Consider the following 23,798-nt stretch of genomic DNA (forward strand, 5'->3'; position numbering starts at 1 on the left):
CGTGCTTGATGTCACTATCCAGGGCTTGGTGCACTCACCCATCACCTTCCTGGTTCATCCTGCACCAGGCTCAGCTGCAGATGTGATATGAGAGTGAGGACAATTGGGCCTGGAGTGACAGGACAAGGGGGAATGTCTTCACTCTGACAGAAAGCAGGGTTGGATTGGATGTTAAGAAAAAATCCTTCTCTGTGAGGGTGGTGAGGCCCTGGCACAGGTTGTCCAGAGAAGCTGGGGCTGCCCCATCCCTGGAAGTGTCCAAGACTGGGTTGGACAGGGCTTGGAACAACCTGGGATAGTGGAAGGTGTCCCTGCCCATAGCATAGGGTTTGGAACGAGATGATCTTTAAGTTCCCTTCTGTCCTAAACCATTCTGGGATTCTATGAACTGCCCTGGGCTGGGTCAGTCCAATCCCTCTGACTGTGGGAGATCCAGATCATCTGCAAGGTGATGCAGAGGTCAGCACAACACACCTCGACTGCACCATCATTTGGAAAGACACAAGTCAGCTCACCCTTCCCTACAAAGCCTTCAAGAAGCCAAGAACATCACTATATTTTGTGCTTGTCCACCTGCTTGTTATATGAGTATCTCAGCTTCCTGCTGGAAGACAATAGTTCCCCAAGGAGCAAACCGACAAAATTTGGCTTCTTGCCGAGTTGTGTCTCAACCCCAAGTGGATTCTCTGATATCCAACAGGGGTTATGTTCAGACATCAGCCTTATTTTCTCTTTTACCCAGACTATTTTTGGAAAACTGCAGGAAACTGCATAACCATGGAGGAGCCAAAGGATTAAAAAAATAATGAAGTGGCGCCAGTAAACAGAGACCCAGAGAAAAAGATTTACAGGAGCCTGATTCTCCCTAGAAAACCAGACTAAAAATTCTGAGAGGTTACACCATGTGCCCATGAGGAAATGGTAGAAAGCAGTACATGAGTGTATCCAAGGGGGTCTGGAGCCAGAAAAGCAGGAATCCGATACCTTCTCAGCATCTTAGGAAAATTACTCTTGAGCAATTTTGGTGGTTTCAAAGAGATAGGAATCCCTCCAGGTGATTTTTGTCCACATGGATTCAGTGATACCACAACCATAATGCCTCGTTTTCCCCTTTAAAATGGCAGTTGAGTTACAGCCAAAATCTAGATCAAATAAATTCCCTTTGAAAAGAGAAGGGATTGGAACAGCTGGTCAGGAAAGAACTCATTTCCTTGAAAAATCTCAAGAAAGGAAAACATTTCACTATTTTTTTTTCATCTTGGAAGTTGTTGAGGTTTTTGATTATCATTTTCCAAAGAAAAAGGCAAATTATTTTCACAGTAATTTTTGTCCTGTGAGAAAAATCCCTTCTTCTTTGAAAGTAATTCAGTAAAGAGCTGTGGACACAATCCAGGGAGAATTTAGCAGAGCAGAGGTAATCAAGAAGTAACAGTTGAAACTTGAGTGATTTGAGTTGTGTCTGTGACTAACTACAAAATACAATCTTTCCTGGACATTTCTCTACCAGAAAAACAAAATATGGAAGTTTTTAATCAAATAAAAAGGAGGAAATTCCTAATGTCTCTCAGAAATGCTAAGAATTGGACTAGCTCTTCAATAAGAAGGTCTCTGAAAATGAATATGATATGAAGAAATGTCAAGTAGGAGCATATTTCTGTTTTTAGGAAAAAAAGAAGAGGATGTGGAGTAGAAACCAGGCAAAGTGTAAGTCTCTTGTTTTCTGAAAATAATCAAATCTGCTGCTGAGTGTTATTTCCCAAGAGTTTGTGTGGCACCCAGCTAACTTGCCCACATTATTTTCACTGGTGGTTGCCATCAGACATCCAAAACACCAGTACAAACCAGTCTTGAGACTTGCTCTCCTCTCCCATCTGTATTTGTCTGACCTGTATTCTTCCCTTTTTCTTTGGTGGGTTTGGTTTTGGGTTTGGGTTTTTTTTTCAGTTTACGTGGGATTTGAACTGGAACTTCTCTCCTGAGGGACTTTCATAGAATCATAGAAACATAGAATCACAGAAAGTTTTGGTTTGGAAGAGACCTTAAATATCATCTCCTTCCAACCCCCTCCCTTGGGCAGATTGCTCACTAGACCAGATTACTCAGATTCCCATCCAGACTTTCACTGGTTTAATTTTCCAGAAGTTGTCATCTTCCAATAATAATAATAATAATAATAATAAATAGTAATAATAATAAGTATTTGTGCAATTTTCCCTCTCAGCTGCAGACAGAGGTGATCCTTGGGAGTGTTCATAAACAGGAATCAGACGGGGAAGGCACAGACTTTGTTCCCAGGGCACACGGAGGCTCCACGCAGTGGGTGGCTCTCCCTAATCACAGCCCTCACGGGGCCATATCAGATGGGTGCGTCCCCTACGTGCACCACCCTGTGCTGAGTCAGAAGATGACATCCACGGAGTGCAACCTCATTAAAAACATTCCTGGAGCCCTCTCAGAGCTCCTTGACCTCCAGAGATACCACCTGAGGAAAAATATCCTCACCTGCTCCAAAGCGAGCTTGAGGATGGCAAAGGAATTGTCTTGGACACTGCTGGATATTGGCTTAGAGAAGATGGCCTGGGCTTAGTGCATGTCTTTTAATTAACAAAGGGTGTTTGGGCCCCAAAGAAGGAAGACAAGAGACTGGATTTCTTTCTCAACAAAATTATATATATATATATGATTTCATGGCATCACTAAATTTAGGGATGAAGTTTTCAAGGGGAGCTTTCTGAGCTGTTCTTCTGGCCTCCTGCTCTCAAAAACCCGATGGTCTCCAAAATAATGAGAAGATATCACCTGAAGACCCACAGCCCACGTGGTTTGATGTGGGTGGGTGTCCAAGACCTAGGAAACTCAAATGTTCCCAGGGCTCCAAGCCCACAGGAACCAGGATGCACCATCAGTCTGAGCTATATTGGGCATGGAGGTCACTGGGCTTCAAGTGCACTAATTGTTTAATTTGTCACTGTTATTAATAATGGGGATTAGGGAGACTCCCCAGGAAAAAGCAGCAAAGTGTTTTCTTGGCTTCTGTCTCGGGGCTGGAGCTCTAAATCCTGGCATTATGAGGTCTCCTGACACTTATTCCTTGTACTTAGCAGCCGGGAAAGGAAACGTTTATTCAGGCAGCAAATTGCCTGAGCGGCTCCCGGAGGGCCCTGAACAATGAGGGGGGAAGGAAAGGCTCCCCCAGTCACACTCAGGGCAATAATTTCCGTCCCGTGGCACAGGAGCCGCTGCCTGATAATGGAGATTTATGGGTCCATCCGGTGACCTCTGTAACAGCCTTTCTGCTGGAAAGATTTACTCCCTCTCCCAAAGCCAGGTATGGCCAGCACTGGGACAGGATTGAGGGAAGGATGAGATTTGCTGATCGGGCTGAGAAGGACGCCAGCTCATGGCTGGAGTAGCCTTGTGTTTGCTGAGTGGCCTCATCTTCCTCTTTGAACTCCCTCACGTGCCTTTGTAGAGCCCTTATCTTGTATAATATCAGTCTTTGGATCATTTTATGGGCTGGGCTCCTGGTGTTGACTAATGCTGATGGCCCTCTACTTAATTCTTCATAAAACCCTGCCTTTAGTCAATGAAAGAGCTTGTCACGTGAAGGCAGATCATGAAATGTCTCTGAATGACCAGCAGAGAGGACGGATTGTGTCCCATCCCTATCCTGGTCATCATCTTGCTGTGTCAAAGGAGATTTTTTCCCCTCACACCTACAGTTTATGGGCTCTGCAAGGTCCCCAGGACAGGAAATGTCATTTGTGTGTTGCACAACAGCCTCCTAATCTTGGGTGAGACCTTGAGCACACTCATGTCAGAAATACTTTCCACAATGGGACATTCAGTCCTCAGGGAACCAGGAGCAACTCCTAAGTGGGGTGCTGGGGTCTTGTAGGAAAAAAGAATTCTTGAATATGGTCCTTCATGACTCTTAATCATTGGGAGGGGTCCTTCACATCCACCTCCAGGTCCGAAGGGATCAACCTTTAGAGACAATGCTGGGATCAACAACAGAGCAGATCTGAGCACGGCCAGCCCACCCCTACAGGCACTTTTCCCAGCATGGGAAGGTCATGACAGCATCTGTGATCGAGGACATGGCTCACCCAAAACCTGAGGACTTTTGCCTTCCCAGTCAGGAGAACCAGATATCCTCTTGCAACAAGTCAGCTGAGGATCAGAGGGAGCTTGTCCAGGGCTTGAGTCTAGAGAGAGGCTTGAAGCACCTTCTCTAGGCCTTTTCACCATCTCTGAAAACCCCAGCTCTGCCAACCTGACACTATTTCCACTCCTAGGTCAAGAGCTTTGGGCTTTTTTTGAACAATCCACCTCTAAAAGTGTTTAAGATTGGGTTGGATGGTGCTTGGAGTAACCTGGTCTAGTGGAAGGTATCCCTGCCTGTGGCAGGGGGGTTGGAACAAGGTGATCTTCAAGGTCCCTTCCGACTCAAACTGTTCTGGGATTCCATGACTCTACAGAGAAATCTGTTAGCAATGAAGGGGTCGTCTTGAACACATAAAACTGGTGGATCAGGACCCAAAGAAATAAAAACAGAAAAAGGAAGGACTTTGAATCCTTCAACTCAGAGCCAGCACCCAGTTCATAAGTTTCTATTCCCAAATCAGCCTCTGGAAGGGGACAAAGAGCCCTCCTTACACTGGTTTGGGTCAGATCCTCCCACGTGAGAAACAATGAGTTTGTCTGCCGCCTTCTTCCCTCCAACCCCCTCCTGCCTTCACCCCCTCTGGGTGAAGAGGAATGGAAAGAGACTTCCATTAATACAGCACTGGAGTTTTGTTTACAACTGGAGAGATATTTGATATCAACATTTCCCCCTGCAGAAGTGTCTTCTCAACCCAATGAAGCAACTCAACAAAGGAGAAGCTGTCCTTCAAACACAGTCAGGCCACTTACAGGCTCTAAACAGACCCTGAGAGCAGTTTTCCCAGCAGAGAAGCAGTTTCCTAAAACAATTTGTTATGATAAGAGGTGAGAGCCACGATCCTGTGTATACACAAATTCCAAATGGACTCTCAGGGGCACTCGCAGCTGAGGCAAAGGATGTGGACACCCTGGAATTCCATCCAAGACACCCTCACCTTCTGCTTCAGGGGACAGCCACAACAGCATGGCAAAGGGGAAAAGGATTCAGCATTCCCAGCTACTTTGTCCCAAATCCCAAGATCATTTCCATTAAAAAGTGGTGGTATGGAAACCATTCCTACACTACAAGCCTTTCAGGCTCCTTTTAATTGGTGTTTTGCTTCAGGTAGTGGAGCTCAAAGTCACATCTATTTCTTTGGAATGGGTTGAGATGTTCCCATAAATTGCACAGTTCCAGAAGCCAAAGTTTCAAGGGGAAAAAAAACCACCAAAATATTTCTGGTCAGATCACAGCAGTTAAAAGTGCTGCTCGGTCCAAGACCATGGTGGAGGAGAGCTGAACTGGAAAGGAAGGTGACAGCAAAACAAGAATAAGGAAAAGTAGAAGGGCAGGGAGTGACTGTAAATAAAAAAGCCCAAATTTATGTATGGGGGAGCCAAAGGAAAGCTGTCCTTTGTCCATGGGGACATCATCAGCTCAGCACATAGGCTGGGATCAGAAAACTGAGAATGGAGCTAATGGAGTTGAGCGTGTTTCTGTAAAAACAGGTTCTGCCCATTGGCTTTTTTGCCACCTCTTCTCTGCCTGTTTCCCCTCTGACAGAATTTGGGAGAGATTTGTCCAAGGCCCCACTATTTTAGAGACTAGCGGACCCAGATGCAGGGAGAGCAGAATAGTGCCTGTCTGAGTAGCGCCCATAACTGTCTGGGTGCTGGTGGAATGTGACTCCTTACTCTCCCTTGCTCTGGATTAACAGAAGGCATCACTTGTGTGACTGATGATCTGCAGGAAGTGGAGAAACAGGTAAATTCCCCACACTTAGCCAGAAATATGGTTTCAAGCAAAAAGCACCATTGTGCAGCTGCACAGAAATGGCTTGGTGCTGTCCCAGAAAGGTTTAGGGTTTATCTGACACGTCTATGGTGGAGAAAATGGTTGTGTACTCAGTTGGCTGCCAGAACCCAACAGTTTTCCCTCTGAAAACATAAAGACCCTACTGATTGCTGATGAAACATTCAACTTCCAGTCTGGCTTTCTAAAAGGCAAAGAAAGCTGGTTTTCCCTCGCCTCGTGAAACACCACAGAGAGACTGTTCCTGTGCAATCCTTCCCAGGCCAAATGTTTCCTGTCAAGGCAAAGGGAACATTGTGTCCCTCCCCTGCAACGTTCCCTCCTCTGCCTGAGGCAAGCCAAGGTCTGTGGCACACACCATTGCCAGCAGCCAGGAATACTCCTTTCCTTTATGGATATGTTTTCTCCAATTTGAAGGACAGTGGAGGTAGAAGCAGCCAAAGGACCAGCTGAGATCATGTGCAAAAGGGACACAGTTGGTCAAATTCTGGGCCTGGCTTTGAGTTCAGTCTTGGCTCTGCAATAAGATTCCCTTGAACAACGCTTTTCATCTCTTTTTGGCAATGTTCTTCACCATGAGAAGGAGCAAAACTGTAGGGGGGCAAGAAGACAGCTTTCAAAGGCCACAGTCATAAGTATGGAGGCAAGAAATGGGTGGAAGAAGGGTGGGTGGAAACAGCCTGGATGCCTCTAAATCACGTCTAAACAAACTGTTTGTAGGAAGGGGCAGGAGATGGTCCTTGGGGACTGACCAACCTGGTTGCTTGGAAAAGCACTCACAGCTCTCCAGCACACCAGAACCACCAGACCCCAAACCACCAATCCCAATGTTTGTACCAGTGCTGAGTGGAGGGACAGTCAACCTCCACACTGAAGTACCATGTTCCACATCCCAAAGGTGCACAGTCTGCTCTACAGGAGACAGGAATGCAAACATCCCCAGGGATGTAGGGTCTTTTGGTTGGAACATGGCCACCCCTTTGATAGCAACCTGGTGTCCAACAGCAACTTCTGCTGACTGTCAGGCTGTGCCTGAGTGAACTCCAAGGTCTGTTTCCTTCTGCTGGGATTCAGGCCTGATCCCACCCACCAAGGTGACCTCCCCTTCCTTACTCGTACTTACAATTCTTACACTTGTAAATATCTGGGGCTCTTCTGTTAAACAGGAGATTCCTCTGCTTATCGACTGTCCAAATATTTTTTAACAAATCTCAGATTAGCACAAAGAGCCCAGGGAATGGGCAGAATGGGGCCATCCACAGCCTGAGGTCTGCTTGGCAGAAGGCATCTGGAAATGGTCTTTCTCTCTTTTGACTAGGGAAAAACAGCCTCAGTGTTATCCTCCTTGAAATACGGCCCATCTCCAAATGGACTTGTCCAACAAGAGACTCTTCTTTGATGACCTCAGGGAAGGGACAGTGGGGAAAAAATGTAGAAGATCAGAAAAGCTTGGGATCTGCAATTCCATGATCCCACCTGGGCAGCTGTTCCCGAGTCGGGCACATGTAAAGGATCACGGCTGACATGCTGCTGTACATGGTGAACCCACAGGGGACCACAAGCAGGTGTGCTGTGGAGTCATGCCAAGCTGCTGTTCTGTGGCTGAGCCATGGGAATTGACCTTATGGCTACAGGGTAACTGGTGAACCTGGACCAGTTACTGGGTAACCAGTGAACCCACTGGTTACCAGTGGGTAACCAGTGAGACCCCAGTCTGCAGTGGTCACATCCAAGTTGCTCTCCAGGAGCTGCACCAGGAGATGCTGGGGTCAGGTTGAGGTGGTCTGTGCTTGGACTGTGTCAGGAGCCCTGATACAGAGTCACAGAACATCCTGAGTTGGAAGGGACCCACAAGGATCATCAAGTCCAACTCCTGGCCCTGCACAGGACAACCCCAAAAACCACCAGTGATTGAAGAGCATGGTCTGTTTGGTTTTCTTTAGGAGCTGGGGCAGTGTCCATCCCCGGGCATTCCCAAGCCTCATCCACGAGTCACCACTACCCTCAGCCACCGCTGGTGGTTGTCCTGCTTCAAACAGGAGACTGGACTAGAGATCTTCCAACTCACATTTCTGCAACTCCAGAAACTCAAAGGTTGGGGTGGCTTTTTTCCCAGGCTGGTGCAGATCAGAAGGAAAGACATTTATCCAAGTCAAATGGGCAAGATCCTTCTTGTAGGAATACAGTCATTTGTATTATTATTATTATTATTATATGTGTGTGTGTGTGTATATATATATATACATATATGCCATGCCATAGAATCACAGAATGGTTTGGTTTGGAAGGGACCTTAAAAATCTTGTAGTTCCAACCCCCCTTCCAAGGGCAAGGGTGCCAGGAATGTCCTTAAGAATGCCTTTGTAACAAGATAAGAATCATCTCCAATCAACTCTCTCTGATTTTGCTAGTAAAATTATTATTATTATATTACTATATAGAACATATAGAATCATGTGTGCATTTATATCTATACATATGTGCACAAACATAACCCACACAGACACACATATATTTTTAAAAACTCACTTTGTATATGTAAAACATATGTGATACATTAAAAGCCTCCATTTCATGAACATAAAACATGTATATATCATGTGTAGGAATATATGAGATACTATGGGCTCCACATGTCCAGCCCATGACTGAGAATGATGGCACTGGCCAATATTGACATATCCAAACGCCTGTCCCTGTTTTCTTCTAATTTCACTAATTTAGTCACAGGCTCTGCCTCCAGTTTGGAGGTGTTACACTGATAAATCCCACTCAGAGGAGCTCCACCATAAGCCAGGCCAGATTTTGGCTTCCCTGTGGGACGCCAGCCAGGGACAAACAGAAAAGGTGTTTACTATGGCTCATCCCATTAGAGGGGACAGTGAGTTTGTCTAACCCCTGGCCCTTCTCTTTTCCTCTTTTATTAGTTATTCTGGACGTTAAGTCAACTCAGCCCCCGAGTGGGGTGGGAGGAAGGGACGATAAAGCATTTGCAGAGGTCAGTTCACAGCCCAGGCCAATAAAACGGCAGGTACCGAACTTATCAGGGCAACATATAACTTGCAGTTTTTCTAACTCAATTGATTGGACTTTTTATCTAAAATAACAGGCATTATAAGATAGGCGAAAGTCGAGATAAGGAGGAAAATTGAGCAGGTCTCAAATCAAGATCAACCTGGGGACAGGTTCAAACTCCCACACCTGCCCCGGAGGAATCAATGAAAGTTTCTTGGCGTCGTCCGCTCATTTTCGAAATGCTGCTGGAGTTGAGTGAACTTTGAGACCGTGGCGTTTATTCTGTGATTATAATTAACCTGCTCACCCGTTGTTATTGATTTTGTGTGAAGGGAGGTGGCAGAGTCTGACTGGGATGTGGGTTTAGGAATAGAAGTGGATGGGGAGGGCAGGCAATTCACTCTGACAGAGTGAGACCCTTCCCTGGCTGGAGGCAAAGGGGAGGGTGTATGAGGGGGATTTCACCCTCCTGCTTGTGGTCCTACTTGTTTTGGGAGGTGGAAAGACCCTCCAGGACAGATCTTCACATCCAGAGGGTCAGGATACAGCACCACTGATTTGTCATATTGAAGTAAGGAAGGACTGAACATGGGAAACCCCTGGATAAAAACTTCAGTCATGCCTGGGACCCAGAGCATCCTCCCAGCCCAGGGGAGCATGAGGATGAGACAGCCCTCCCAAACCAACTTCCCCTCTCATGCTCCACACCACTGAGGCATGTCCCAACTTCCCAGCAACCAGTCCCCAGAGCAGCCAGCCCCAGGGGCCAGCACTCTCTTCCCAAAATAATCTCAAACATCTGGGGCCAAACGTCATTCAGAGGAGTCCTGATGTCTGGGGCTCACAGTCTTACTGATTTTTTTACAGCTCCAGCATTGCAAACCCTGAATATTGAATAATGGTGGTTCTCTGAATATTAAACACTGATGGCTCCCTGAATATTGAATAATGGTGGGTCCCTGACTTGCAGACCCAAGAGCCTGTCTTCGAAACTCGTAGGAGTTTAACTAACAAATATTAGTTGGGGGGGGGTTTTACCTCTTCTAGAATTTCAGCATTAAGGAATCAGAGTTTTCCATCCTCTCCCCTGTCCAGAAAAGTTGCTCCTTCCTTTTCTGCAAAAGCAGAGCCTGACATATGATCATATGAGTCTGGAACCCAGAGCTTGACAGAAAACTGAGGTTCTCCAAAGCACAGGCAGCTGAGAATCTTGCAAGAGGGGTATGTCTCCTGAACTGTCTGGAGATGTTTGCAGAGCCAAAGGAGACAGCACAACCCCCTGGCCCTCAAGGTCAGAGGACAACCTGGAATTTGCTTAAATGTTAGAGAGCTCTGTGCAAGCAGTGTGGAAAAACTAGGAAGAATTGGCAAAATTCTGCTCTGACGGACTGGCCCGGTATCCTTCTCCCCCCTTTCTCCATCTCTGCCCCCAGACTTGGGTTTTAACCTTTTAGAAAAGCCTGGAGGCAACAGGCTCCCAGCCCTATTCCAGCACCCTGTAATTCCACCCTACTGTTGCTGGAACCACCGACCAACGGAAAAGGGCTGAGCTTCGGGAAGAAGAGCAAGAGCAGGTCCCCCACCACGGGACCTCTCCTGAAATGCTCCCCCAGCAGACACCAACTTAATTCCCAGGGATTAGGAGGAAACATTTCCAGGCAGCGATTTTGTTATCCCAGATTCAGAAGCGTCCAGTACCAGTCCCCTGGTGGAGACGGGAGATTGGCCCGGCTGTGTCCCTCATCCGGCTGCCCTCACCCCACCTCTGGTGGAAAACTTACTTTTCCTTGACTTTCCATGATTTTTTGTTTCCTCTTTCACAAACAAAATGAATTTCTGAATCTCTCCCAAGGCTGGTGTGAGAGGTGCAAGCCCAGCTGGCTCTGATAAGGAGCTCACAAGCTTTACGGGTCTCTAAAAATAATTTTAACGAATCACAAATCCCTTTATGCTGCAACATATAAACCAAGTGGCCACTTTTCAGAAAAAAAAAAAAAAAAAGAAAGGTCCCACTAGATTTTGGGCCTTCATCTTCCCAAGAAAACATGTAAATTCCCATATAATTTGCAGTGGGCTGTGTTTCTTCCCTATGGAATCTTTTTGCATGGGCCTGATCCTGCACCAGCTCCTGGTGAACCTCCCTGTGCTTTAAAACAGGGATGGTTTCACCTCTAAGCAATGAATGTGGGTATTTTTGAGGCTGAGGTTTTTTTGTCCATGTAGAATCTGGTTTTTGGGGGAGGGTTGGTCCTACAACCTGGGCAAAACAACCCAGGTTTGGCCTTAGAAAGACAGAATGGGAATGACTCAACTTTGTTCCCCCCAGCCAAAGGGCTCAGTCTACATTTAGGTATTCACCTAAAATTAAGCATAAAAAATCCCTCTATGCCAGCAAATAATTGAGAAAAAAATTAATCACTGGGCATTTCTTGGAAAGGAAAATAATATCTTTGCTTCCCGTTGACACTGCCCCAAACTTGGCTTTAAAACCCAGCCCTTGCCAAAACCCGAAAGCTGAAACATTTCAGCACTGATGGCGGGGTCAGATCTGCATCCAGCTTGGAAAATCTCTGCCCAGCTCTTCTTTCTAAGTAAACCCAGCCTGTGCTTTTTTGGGGGATGAGAAAATCCAGCTCAAACTTATCATATTGAAAAAGAAATCACCACCGAGTACCGCGAGTGTTTGAAAGGGTGCAACAGCACGGGGAGTGCTGCAGGCTCAACATACCCTGCAGCAAGGAGCTCCTGGAAAATTGTAAGGGAAAACATCCAACATTTTTGGAGCAGGAGCACGGCATCCCTCGGCATGGCAGAAACTCAGGGCCTTTCAGAAGAGCCTTTGATTTAACACCACTCGTGCCACAGCCAGCGGTGATCGAATTATTCTCAAGCGCTGTCACGCACCCGTGTGCAGAAAGACCTCACTGCTCAGGCATGGCAGATAATTGGGTTTAATTTCTCATTACAGATGTATTTACAGCTTGGGTCACCGTGACCAGTGATGTGGGGAAGACTTGGAAAGGCCAGAGAGGTTTTAATGTTTTATAACGCGGGATGTTAGCGTAGACACGCTGCAAAGGGTTTTGTCCTGCAAAGGGGACCCACCGCTTTTTTCTTAGCCACTAGATTAAAAAAAAACTCAATCCAACCATATAATGAAATTTTCTTCTATTATTAGGGTAAATTTGAGAGGTAAGAGCATATTCTCACCTATTTCCCTGGTTATTTAAGCAGCGTTTCACATTCGCCTGCCAAAGGCGTATTTACGCCTTCCTGCCAGACGGCACCACAAATTCAGACCCATCGACAAGGTGAATGTTTGGCATTTCCAAATATTCCAATCTCCCTTTTTTTGCAGTCCTACAGGCATAATTACACACATTCCTCTCTCCAAATCGAGTCGTGCCTGTAACAGCCCAACCTCGCCTTTACAACCAAAAGGTTTTGGCAGCGTAATCACCTTATTCGGGGATCATACGTGCCTGGAATTTGGGGCCAGCACGGTTGTCCCAGCAAAAAAAGTCTGCATTTCTGCCTCTTCCCTCCCAGCATGAGCAAAACTGGCTGCTTTAAGCCCATGCACTGAGCTCTCTGAGTAGGTTTCCACCTGGTTTCACAGGCAGGGATGAGCCTCAAATGGGAAGCAGAAGCTTCTTTAAGTCTCATTATAATTAGGTTGCAAAAACCTGGAAGGACCCAAGACGTTGTTCTGGATCCCCCCACCTTCCTCTGTCCTGTGTACTCCCAGGAACATCACCAAGCAAGGGGAGATCCCCAAATATTCCATTTCTCCATCCCTTTTTTCCTGTGTTCACAACACTCCACGGGGCTCAAGGAGCAAAATTTTCAATGCAGAGCCCTGTGCCGATGAGAAACAAGATCTCTGAGGGTCTTGGGACAACACTATCAATTTTTTTTCCTTCAGATTGCATTTTCCCACCTTATTTTAGCAGCCCCTCCACATATCCTCCCCCGGCAGCAACAGGCTGCCGACCTTCAGGCACAAAAACTCGCTGTGCTGCCGCTTTTTCACCCAGTTTGGGATTTTATTTGCTGTTTGGTGCTTTTTTGGTGGTTTTTTTTTCTGATTTATCCTTAAATTTTTAGAGTGAGAGAGTTTGCACATTCAAAATACCCCTCTGCATTTGGGATAACCAGTTTTGGGGACCTCCTCCCTGCCCTCAAAGCCAAGGTTTTCCCATCATGAGAAGAATACAGAGGCATCAGGACTGGGCTGGTTTCCTTTGGGAAACACTACCTGATAAATACTCATCTGTTTCCAAGGATTTTACCTCTTTCCTCCTAAATTGCTGGCAAAAAAATATGGAGAGAGCATAATACAGGCTGTCTCTTAAAAAAAAATATTGCTGTTATTCTTATAGGGATAAAGAAATGCACATGAGGTTGTGTATAGAGGAGAAAAATAATTAATCCTGGCTTAATAAAGATTTAAATTAAACACCACCATCCACTACCTTAAGTTTTATTGCTCTACAAAAATTGATGACCATTTATAATATATTACATACTACACCATATGTTCTATGCAACATATGCACTTGTATTTGGTAATGAAGTGCAATTTTTAATTAAGGAATTGAGTTATTAATAAGGATGACAGAGTGCCCATGACGGTGGTATTTTTATTATTATTGCTGCTTTATTTGCGATTTAAAATCTACTGTTTGGGGATTTGGGGGGGAATAAACATTTGCCTGTTTGAGATTGGTCTTACTCAAAGATTAGAAACCCTAATTCTGTGGGTTTCATCCCAAATCCCAGACTGACGAGTGACAATTAAATTAGGCGGGAGAGCAGGAGGTGGCTTGAAACCCGCAGAGGGGAACAAAGCCCTGGGCAAACCTTCCCCGAGGTGAGAAATGCAACCGATTGCGAAATAGGGGATGTAGGATCCCCTGTAAAATGCAGACACGTCCTACGGTCCCATCCTGCTGTCCCACAGCCCCATCCCACCATCCTCCAGCCATTCCTGCCGTTCTCCAGCCCCATCTCTCTGTCCTATGGCCCCATCCTTCCATCCTACAGTCCCATCCCACCACCCCACAGTCTCAACCCTCCATCCGACAGCCCCGGGGGCAGGGACAGGAGAGGTTCTGGGCTCCCCTCATCGCCTGCCACCCCACAGGGACAAACCACCGTGTCCTGCGGTGTGTGGGGAAGGTCAGGGGTTGCTTGTAGGGCAGAGGGTTGTAACAAATGCCAATGAATCACTGGGAATGCCGGCCTCGGGATGCGACGGGACAAATCTCTTAGCATCCCTATGGCAAAGCTTAAGATCTGTTTCCCAATATCTCCCCCACCACCAGCATTTTCCAGCTCAGCGTCTGCTCCAGGCTTTGATCTTCCCAGATGCTGTTACTGTGTTCCAGCGGTGCCTGTTTGAGGAGCCCTGACTTCGACTTAGCCAAAAAAAAGCCCTAAAAGCACCCACCAGGAATGCCCACAGCCCCCCGCCCCGATTTATTCTCAACCTCCTGAGCCCACAGCAACAGTAAAATCCCCGCTGTAAGCAAAATTAAAGGGAGTGGGGATGGCAAACTGGAATCTGACCCTCTATTCCCAGCCTGGAAACATCCAGGAGGCAGCAATTCGCCGTGGGCTGGATGCGCTCAGACGCCCGTGCCACCCTCCATCCCTGCTCCCCTCTGCCTGGAGAAGGGGGAAGAGGCAAACTGCCCATCCAGGCTTATTTTGGGAGTGATTTCGAGAGGTTTTTGGTGCTGACAGGGAAGTCTTTTGAGAAGGGACTTTGCAGCGGGTCCTTTTCATGCCTCATTAAGTCGGGAATTCACTGTAACTCCATCCCAGGCAATGCCTGGAGCAAGTTCACTGCCTCGACCGCACGGTCTGATCCTGCTCTTCAGGGTAATGAAATCAGTCACCGAACTTACCCTGAAAAGCCCAAATTTGGCATTTTGAACTCACACCAAGGGGAAGTTTTTCAAATGGGCCCTTGTAGTTTACTCACCCCACCTTCCCAGTGCTTTATGACGTTTCAATCCAAGCCAAAATTCCTCTTTTTTAGGAAAAAAAAGATTTGTATTTCTTTCAGTGTTATTTTCTCCAAATACATTTTCACTAAACTTCTTTCCCCTACATATTTCTTTATTGTTACTGGGATACATATACACATAAAAAGGGGAAAAATGTAATACCCAATTGCATAGACTGTGAATCCATGTCTGCATAATCAGCTATGCATGCCTAGATTTGATCTTTATTATTAAAAAATTGTAATAATTAAAATTTCAGTGGCCCTGCGGATGCCCTGCATTTAGCACTATCCCAAAGTGGTGGTTCTTTGGGAAAAGAAAACAATACTATTGCAAATATCGCTTGATTTAATAGAGCCTTGAGTGAAGGATTCCGTTTCCACCTTGAGATTCCTCATTGTGCAGAGAATAAAATTAAGGAAAGGCAAAGAAGGAGTCGATTCCACATGCAGGGACTGCTCAGGTGCTGAGCCAGGCTCGGATGTGGTGTTAAAGTGGGTCTGTGATGGGTGCAATCCACAACGGTGTTTCCCCCCCCCACATCTTTCAGTGCCTTCAGGGTTTTTTACTCTTAAAATCATTACAATAAAACACTTCTCCAAGCTCAGAACCCCCAACCAGCCTTTACACGCTTCACACAACCCCCTCGATACCCACAGCCTGCGCAAAGCATCGCCCCGCCGTCGAGGAGGGACCCGGCAGCGACCGCGTCCCGACTCGGGGGAGAAGGGGGAACGGGGCAGGTCCTGCTTCCCCAGGGAGCTGCCTTCCAAAAAGCCATCTTAATCCTGGATTTCAAACTTTCCAGTTCTCAGGAAGTTTCTATTTATTTTTTTTTTTTTAATCGAAACCCAAGCACTTTTGATTTAAAATCCAAGGGCTTTTCCATATTCAAGGCAGAGACGTAATCAGACCCGTGCTAATGAATCCCGTGGATTCTGCCGCGCTGCCCTCGGCGATCCCGTGAATCCGGCACCCGAATCAGGACCTGGCCATGAAGGGGAGTCCCGTAGCCTTTCTCCGTCATTAACAACCTTTTTCTGGACTGGTTTAACTCGTCCGCCCTTCCCAGTACTATTTAAAAGCCCGGATAAAACCCACTTTTTGCCACCAACATGCAGACCTGCAACGCAAACTACAGGGCTCGAAACCCCCAAATCCCCACGCTCAGTCTCTGGCACTTTAAAAGCTGACGGGTATTTTTCAACTGCAATTCTTCATTATTATTATTTCGGGTTTAGTTTATTTTTTATTAAGAGTCTTTTGAGACCACCGCAAAAAAGAAGGTGATTTTTTTTTCCCAAGGAACAGATGGCACCACAGTCAAATACAAATATTCATATGTCTTCATTGATATTCAATTAATATTTGATTATTTAATTCATCTTGCTTTTTTCCTCTACTTTCCACCTTCTCATGGCTTCCCAAAAACATTACCTGGCTGGCTAAAATTTTATCCTTAATCTGTTCCCATCTTAAGCAATTTCTTAGCACCCAAAGAAAAGCAAAAGACATTGGCAAGGCCAAGCCTTCACTGGCTCCCAACTTTCCGTCTTTTAGCATCTTAAAATAATGCTAAAGATAACGTAAATCTTGCTAGACACGATGAAAAACTCACACTCCAAAATTCAGGCTTAAGAATACGATCTTAAAAAATATCTGCAGATAAATTTGAGGCATTTTCTTTGTTAACCCCGACCCCGAAGCCGACAGAAATACCTTCACTGAGAGAAGGCGGGAAGGAAAAAAGGGTTTTGGAAGCTGCAGTGCGAATTTGTACCCCACATTTCTCTGTCCATTTATCCCTCTTCCACCCCGGGAAAAAATAAAAATAATATTTTAAGCCACTTGGACCAATTTTTGGTCGTAGGAACCAGAGGATAATGAAATGAAAAGTTCCAAGACTGGGAGCAGCACAAGAGATCAGGGCTGAGATTTTTAGGACCAAAGTGACGCTGAAATACACGGTTGGGTTGTTCCAATGTGCCTGAGTTCCCCAAAAAGCAGGATAATAAATGTGGATGCATTTCTTTTTCTCCTTCTCCATTGTCTCTCTCACCTCAGCTCTAAATTTCCCTTCAATCTCCCTTTTTCCAGCCTAACCAAACTCCCCAAAAATAATTTAAAAAAGGCTGGAACGTAAAACAACCCAAAGGAAAGATCTGGGATTCACGGACCAAACTTTGATTTCTTGATTTTCCAAACAAATTTTCCCCGTTTTACACCTAAATCCAGCTCAGGGAGGGGCTGCCTGCGTGCCCATGGAACATCGTGATCCTGGAGACCACGACCATCCCCATCGCAAGCCCCAAATCCCCTCGGAGCTATTTGTGGAGCCAGCAGGGCCTTGGCGCCGGAGCTCGTCACATCATTCCTTGCTGCCTCGGGCCTAGCCTAAATTTTATTTAAATTGTATCAATTTTTTTTTTGGCAGCTGTAGTCTTTGAGGATATTTGGAAACGGTTTTTCAGAGTAAATGCGTGTGCAGGGGGGGCAACCACAGCACAGCGGGGTTGAAGCCGGAGAAGCGGCTCCGACAGCGACATCCCGAATACCCCGAATTTCTCCCTCCTGCCCTTCGCGCATCCTGAATCTACAAGCAGAGGGGTACGTGCACCAAAATCTAGGGGGTTGACGGGGTGAAAGCCTCCCTCCCCTGTGCCAATCCCGGCTGTGCTCACCGATGTTGGCGTGCCGGGCGGCCGCGGGCGTCCCTCGGCTCTGCAGGTTGTGCAGCATCGGGCTGTCGAAGGGCGAGGAAGTCCAGGTCGTGGCCATTTCGGGGCTCATATAGGCCGGGTAGGGGCTGGAGTAGGAGCTGCCGAAGCCCCTGCTGTACTGCTCCCTCCCGTTAGCAGAAAGGTTCAAGGAGCCGCTGTAAGCCGCCGCCGCTTCCCGGGAAGAGGTGGCAGGGATGGGGGTGCTGGTGGAGAAGGAGAACCGAGGTGACACGGGAGGGTGAGAAGATCCGGGATTGTAAGCGGCGCTTTCGGCTCCGGGTTGAGTCCAGATGGAGTGGCTGGAGACGGGGCTGCCTTGCTGGGAAGAGCCGCTGCTCTGGAGGTAGGGCAGGCTGGGGAGCATGGAGGTGACTCTCGTGGTGGGCACATAGACCGGGGACGCTGCGGCCGCGCTGTGCATGAAGCCACCTGCCCCCTCGTACGCCGGAGGGCCGGGGTTCGCTGCCATGGCTAAACTCTGGTACATCTCGCGACGGGCCTCCCCACGCCCCAGCCGGGTCCCCGGCCGCGATCCAGAGCGATGGGGAGCGGGAGGAAAACCCCCGGCTCCACTTTCCCCCGAGGTGAGCAGCGGCCGGAGCGGTCTCGCGTGGGCACAGCCTTCCAGCCAAAACCAAAACACCACTAGCGATGCGATTTTCCTCCACCACCCCCCTTTCCCCACCGCCCACCTTCCCCACCTTCAACAGGTCCCCGCCGCGTCTTCCAGACCCCAAGCAAGAAGTCCAGGTCCCTCCGGAGGGGAGATTTAGCTCCTGCCTGGATTTAGCTGCTCCCACCGGTCTCCATCCATCACCTCCCGCCCCCCCCCCCCGCCCTCCACCATGGGGCTGGGCTGTTTAAAACCCTCGGTCAGTCTCCTCCCCCCCCCCGCCCCGTCCAACACCCCCCGGGGGAGCACGGGGAGATGCTGCCGGGATGCGGGATGCGGCGGCGGTCGGGCCGGGCCCCCCCTCGGGGCGGGGAGATAAGGAGGTTAGAGAAGAGGGGGGAGGTGAAAGGAGGGGGTTCACAGCCGGGAAGGTGAGAGACAGCGATGCTCTCTCCTGTGGCCTGGAGCAAAAACCTTTGTCCCGCAGGTACGATCGGTGCTTTAAGTTGTTAATGGCCCCCGGGGCCGGCGTTTGATGTGGGCGGCGGGAGGCGGCTGAGGAGGGCTTGGGGGGAGTTAAATTAGGGACAAGGGGGGAAAAAGGAGGAGGAGGGGGAGGAGGAGGAAGGCTGGCTCGACCCACCCCGCGCCTGCCCCACGCGTGTGCGCACCCCCCAAAGCCCGACCATGAGTGAACGAGGGGGGCTTAAAGGAGAGGGGGGGGGTGTTACCCACTGCACCCCCATCAGTGCTGCCCAAAATGGGGAGCAGACCCCAAGCAGCACCCTCAAAACTCCCCCTTTGGTGTGTTTTTTATATCTCACTCTCATTTTTTCCATGTGGGGACCTGGGAGAAGCTGTGAGCATAGGAAGGTGACCCACTGGGGACCGGGAATGCCATGGGTATGGATAGGGAGGCGCCTCCTGGAGCCGTGGGGCAGGGGGAGGGTCAGAGGTGCTTTGTCTCATATTGGTTGGTTTCTGATTTGGGCTCCTTTAGGGGAATTTGGGGTGGGTTTGGGCCGTGGGATGACATCAGGGCCTTGTGGGTGGCTCACAATGGCAAGACCCCAAAAAACACACATGGAAGGGAGTCAGGAGGGTACTCTCTTCCCAAGGAGGGTCTGGGAAGGGGGTAAGAAAATTTGACGTGCTGTTTTCTCTGTAGATCATGGAGGGATCCTGTTGGATGGGGTTTGGAGCCACCTGGTCTAGTGGAAGGTGCCCCTACACATGGCGGGGAGTTGGAAGTAGATGATCCTTAAGATGCCTTCCAACTCAAATTATTCTGGAGTTCTAAGGTTCTCTGAAAACCGTTTCACACCGGGAGAAGGCCTGGATGGAGGGGAATTATGGCCGGAGAAATAACTCCTGGGACTGCTTTAGGTTTAACTAACAGATTCCCCCGGCTGAACCCCTGCGCTGGGCCGAATTTAGCAGCAGAAGAGATAACCAAGAGATAAGGACTGATACCCTGGGAGGACAGCGGGAGACGGGCAGGCGGCCGAGGAAAGGGAGAGAAGCCGGAGACAGCGCTGGGAAGGGGTAAGGATGGAAGCGAGCCGTGAAGAAGGGGGTTTAGGGGAGCTCTGTGTCCCCCTGAAACTCAGGGGGTGGTTGGTGTGTAACCGACCTAGAACGGAGCGTTTCCACGGGAATCTCCACAGGAGGGGAAAAAGGAGCGAGCTGCCCTCCTGCTTTACAAACAGGAATGGTGATAATAAAAAAAATCAACTAAAAACCCACCAAAATCGAGTTCGTTTTCAAGCCCGAGGAGACAATAGGAGGAAGCTATCGGGGAGGCCTGTAGGAAGGGGCTCGTTGGGGTCCCGGCGTGACAGCGAGAAAGAGGAGCGAGGGGACAGGGAAGAGCTACCCACCTTCAGTGCTGGGGGGGCAGGGGGTGGAGGGGGGCGAGGCCGTGGGGTAGGACACTCCCTCGCTGCGGGAAAGGCACAGGGCTAAGACATGCCTGGCTCCTGCTTCTTGGGGGGCTTAGGGGTAGCGGGGCTCTGTCTCCCCCCTCCTTGGCTCCCCAGTATGGCCAGGCTCCCCAGTCCCACTCTCTGACTGGTTTGCCCACGTCACGTGGATGTGGGCGGCGATGGGAGGAAGAGGGGGGGGTGAGGGGGGTGGTTGGTATCTGTTGCACCATCAGCCGGGCGCCAGGTTTCATTGCTGGGAAGCAAGGAAAAAAAAAAAAAAGGGAATAAAATAATAAAATCAAAGCAGCGCCACGGGACGGCCCCACGGGCAGCCCACGCTGCAGGCAAAGTCCAGCCGGGCAGCGTCGTGTCCCCCGTGCACCCAAGGGACACCCAGAAATAATCAGGGGTGTTTCCTGAGGGGTACGGACACCCCCCCCCCCCCCACCTCCAGCTCCCCAATCCCTTTGGAGACAACCCCTTTCCTTGGGGATATCGCGCAGGGGGGATTTCTCCAAGCTCCTGCCTCAAACCTTGGTCCCAAATCATGGAGTGGAGAGGTGGCAGCTGCTCTCCCCGTCATCCCAGCCTGTTTGGGGGTGCCCTCCTCAAACTGGGCACCCATCTCTTGGCACCCCATGTGCTGCAGAGGGTCTAAAGGTGAATGATGCAGTGCAGGGGGGCTCTGCAATTTGGGCCCGATCCCACGGGCACGGAGCCCACGGGGGGGGTCAATCCCCTTTCCACTGTCCCCCTTCTCCCGGGGACTCCTTTCACGTTGGGATGGCTCCAGCCTTTGAGAGTTGTCGGGGGGGAGTTTCCCACTGCCCCGTTCCCCGGAATAAGCCTCACACCCTAAAATTTTCCTACACTCCGGGGTTCCCGTGGAAATCTGTGGGTCCTGCGTGGGAGGGCGGGAGACGCCTGGAAGCGCCTTTTGGGGCTTGGAAAGAAAAAAAAGTAAATTAAAATTTAAAAATTCCGTATGAAAGAGGCAAAGGGAGGAGGGGGAAAAAAGAGAGGGTGGGGAAAACGATTTATGGGAGAGGGATGGAGGGCGAAGGGAGCACTTGGAGGGTGCTCCAGGGTCGGAAATGGACCCCCAGGGACGTGGCATCCCCATATCCTCTGCCCGGAGCCACCCGCAGTCTCCCTTATTACTCCGGAAAATCCACAGGGAGCACAGGGACTCCCCAAAACCCCAAAAGGGGGATACGGGTGTGCATTGACAGAGGCTAAAAACGCGGCAGGAGAGAAATCAGGTTGAAACGCAAATATCGGGATGAAAATAGTTATAGACATGTATAGAAATAAAATTATAAGTACAGAAATGCATAACAAATAAATGTCAGCAACGGTGTTACTGTGGTTATTTATACTTTAAGCACATTGGGAAAACTATGTATTTAAAGAGCATTTAATATAAATATAAATATATGTAAATACAAAAATATGTATTTAATAAATGTGTAATTATATACCTATCGATAAAAAATTGAGTACAGATGGCACTTAGTGTATATTATAATTCAAAGGAATGTGTTTTACATATAAACATGTATATACTTTCATAGCTAAATAATTTATAATTTATAACACACTATGGTATAAATTTTAGATATATATACATAAAATATGTAAACTATTAAAAATCTATAAATAGACATCTACTATACTAATTTATATATATATAATTAATATATAATATATAAATATATATATAGGATATTAATATATATAAAATATTTGTATATATAAAAACCACTTATGAACATGGACCTATCAGCCTGCAGGGAAAGAAAGGAGAATTAAATAGATGAGTGTCTCTTTATATCCCTTCTCCGAAGCAGCTGCCTATCCAGATATGCCGGGTTTTGGAGACCCATTTTTCCCTCTTTTGCAAAATCCCTCACGATTTTCTCTCCCAAAGCAGCGATTTGCTGAAGATTCGTTGAATTACTTCAGGATAGAAGAGCTTTCCTTAAAAAAAAAAAAAAAAAGCACCAAAATACAATTAAAACTGATTAAACTCGCCCGAGCAGCAACACGGGGAGCAGAGAGAACTTCAAGGACCTGCCTTGGCTTTGCAACTTCCAGGAAAAAAAGTGCAAAAGCAATTCCCGTGGATTGTTTTGCGTGTCCATGGCCTGATCCAACCTCTTTCCGCGGGGAAATATCGATCCGGGCAACGAATCGCGGGAATGCACATCCCAAAAATCCAAGAGGTGAGAAACCGAGCCGAGCCCAGCCTGGTGTAACCCAACAACCGGGAGGGACAGGATGGATTTCGGACACTTTTTCTCCCGAATAAAAGCAGAAGGTGGGACATAGCAGAACGCAACGAAAAGAAAAAAGCTCTGTTCCGCACTCGGAGTTTTTTTTTTCACTTGCGATTAACGAAATCTGGCTGAAAACAGCCCAGAAGAACGAAACTCGACCTTGCCCCTCTCCTTTTCAGTCCCCCCTTCTTCCACAGACAGGAAAAAACTCGATACGATGCGTATTTTTTGTTTTAAGGGTTTTTTTTCTTTTTTATTTTTCCGTATCGAAGTTAATTCCGTGGCGGTTTTAGAGTTAAAGCTTCGGTTGGTGATGGATGCAAAAAAAAAAAAAAAAGAAAAGAAAAGAAAAGAAAAGAAAGAAAATAAAAGAAAGAAAATAAAAGAAAAAAAGAAAAGAAAAAAAAAAAGAAAAGAAAAAAGAAAAGAAAAGAAAAGAAAAAGAAAAGAAAAGAAAAGAAAAGAAAAGAAAAGAAAAGAAAAGAAAAGAAAAGAAAAGAAAAGAAAAGAAAAGAAAAGAAAAGAAAAGAAAAGAAAAGAAAAGAAAAGAAAAAGAAAAAGAAAAAGAAAAGAAAAGAAAAGAAAAGAAAAGAAAAGAAAAGAAAAGAAAGGAAAGGAAAAAGAAGAAAAGAAAAGAAAAGAAAAGAAAAGAAAAGAAAAGAAAAGAAAAGAAAAGAAAAGAAAAGAAAAGAAAAGAAAAGAAAAGAAAAGAAAAGAAAAGAACACATTAGCAACTGGGCGGAGGGGGGTTGAAGGTGGAAGGAAAGTTGACTTAAAATTTTCTCTGTGCTGAAAATCGAATTTTTAAATAATCATAGAGAAAATCCGTTAAAAAATGGGGAAAAAACAGCGGGGAAATGTGATTCTAGCAGAGAAAAAGGGATAAATGCGACCGGCGGCTGCTGGGCCAATTATTCACCAGTATTTCGGATTTTTATTATTATGTTTTTAATTATTTTATTTATTCCATGCCTTGGCTGCGGCCGGGAAGGGGTCTGGAGGAGGGGGCTGGGGGGGCGTTAAGGGCTGCGGGAGGGGACCGGCCAGCCCGGGTTAGCCGGGAAGGGGAGAAACCGATCTCCAGAATATCAGTGCCCTCGCAGGCGGTACAGATCATCTATAGGTATCTACCCATAGGTATCTATCTGTAGGTATCCATAGGTACGGGGCATACGGAGCTGCAGCCGGCCTCGTCTTGTATCAGAGCAGCCGGTGCAACTGGGCAGGGGAAGGGGGGGCCCAAAGCAGAGGGGACTGCGCGGCTGCACCCCTG

The 23,798-nt window shown here is 47.6% G+C and overlaps 1 protein-coding gene and 1 long non-coding RNA gene across 7 annotated transcripts in view; one reads left to right on the forward strand and one right to left on the reverse strand.

The window, feature by feature from the left end:
• GATA4 (GATA binding protein 4) overlaps nt 1-18,531 on the reverse strand; it is a 30,564-nt gene extending 12,033 nt beyond the window's left edge. For 2 of the 4 annotated variants that reach the window (XM_032683640.1, XM_032683638.1), the window contains exon 1: nt 17,670-18,390. In XM_032683640.1, coding sequence (XP_032539531.1) covers nt 17,670-18,195 — 526 coding nt within the window. In that variant the 5' untranslated portion in view covers nt 18,196-18,390. The other 2 variants (XM_032683641.1, XM_032683642.1) reach the window with 2 other exon arrangements.
• Nucleotides 18,532-18,621: 90 nt separating this feature from the next.
• On the forward strand, nt 18,622-22,246 carry LOC116784748. Of its 3 annotated transcripts, none has more exons than XR_004356228.1 (3): nt 18,622-18,808; nt 19,708-19,866; nt 22,097-22,246. It is a non-coding gene; the product is annotated as an uncharacterized LOC116784748 (long non-coding RNA). The 3 variants fall into 3 exon arrangements; XR_004356229.1 differs by lacking the exon at nt 18,622-18,808 and adding an exon at nt 19,165-19,224; XR_004356227.1 differs by lacking the exon at nt 18,622-18,808 and having other exon boundaries at nt 19,171-19,866.
• The last annotated feature ends 1,552 nt before the right edge of the window (nt 22,247-23,798 follow it).

This window comes from Chiroxiphia lanceolata, chromosome 3, assembly GCF_009829145.1.
Source record: "Chiroxiphia lanceolata isolate bChiLan1 chromosome 3, bChiLan1.pri, whole genome shotgun sequence".
Lineage (NCBI taxonomy): Eukaryota > Metazoa > Chordata > Aves > Passeriformes > Pipridae > Chiroxiphia > Chiroxiphia lanceolata.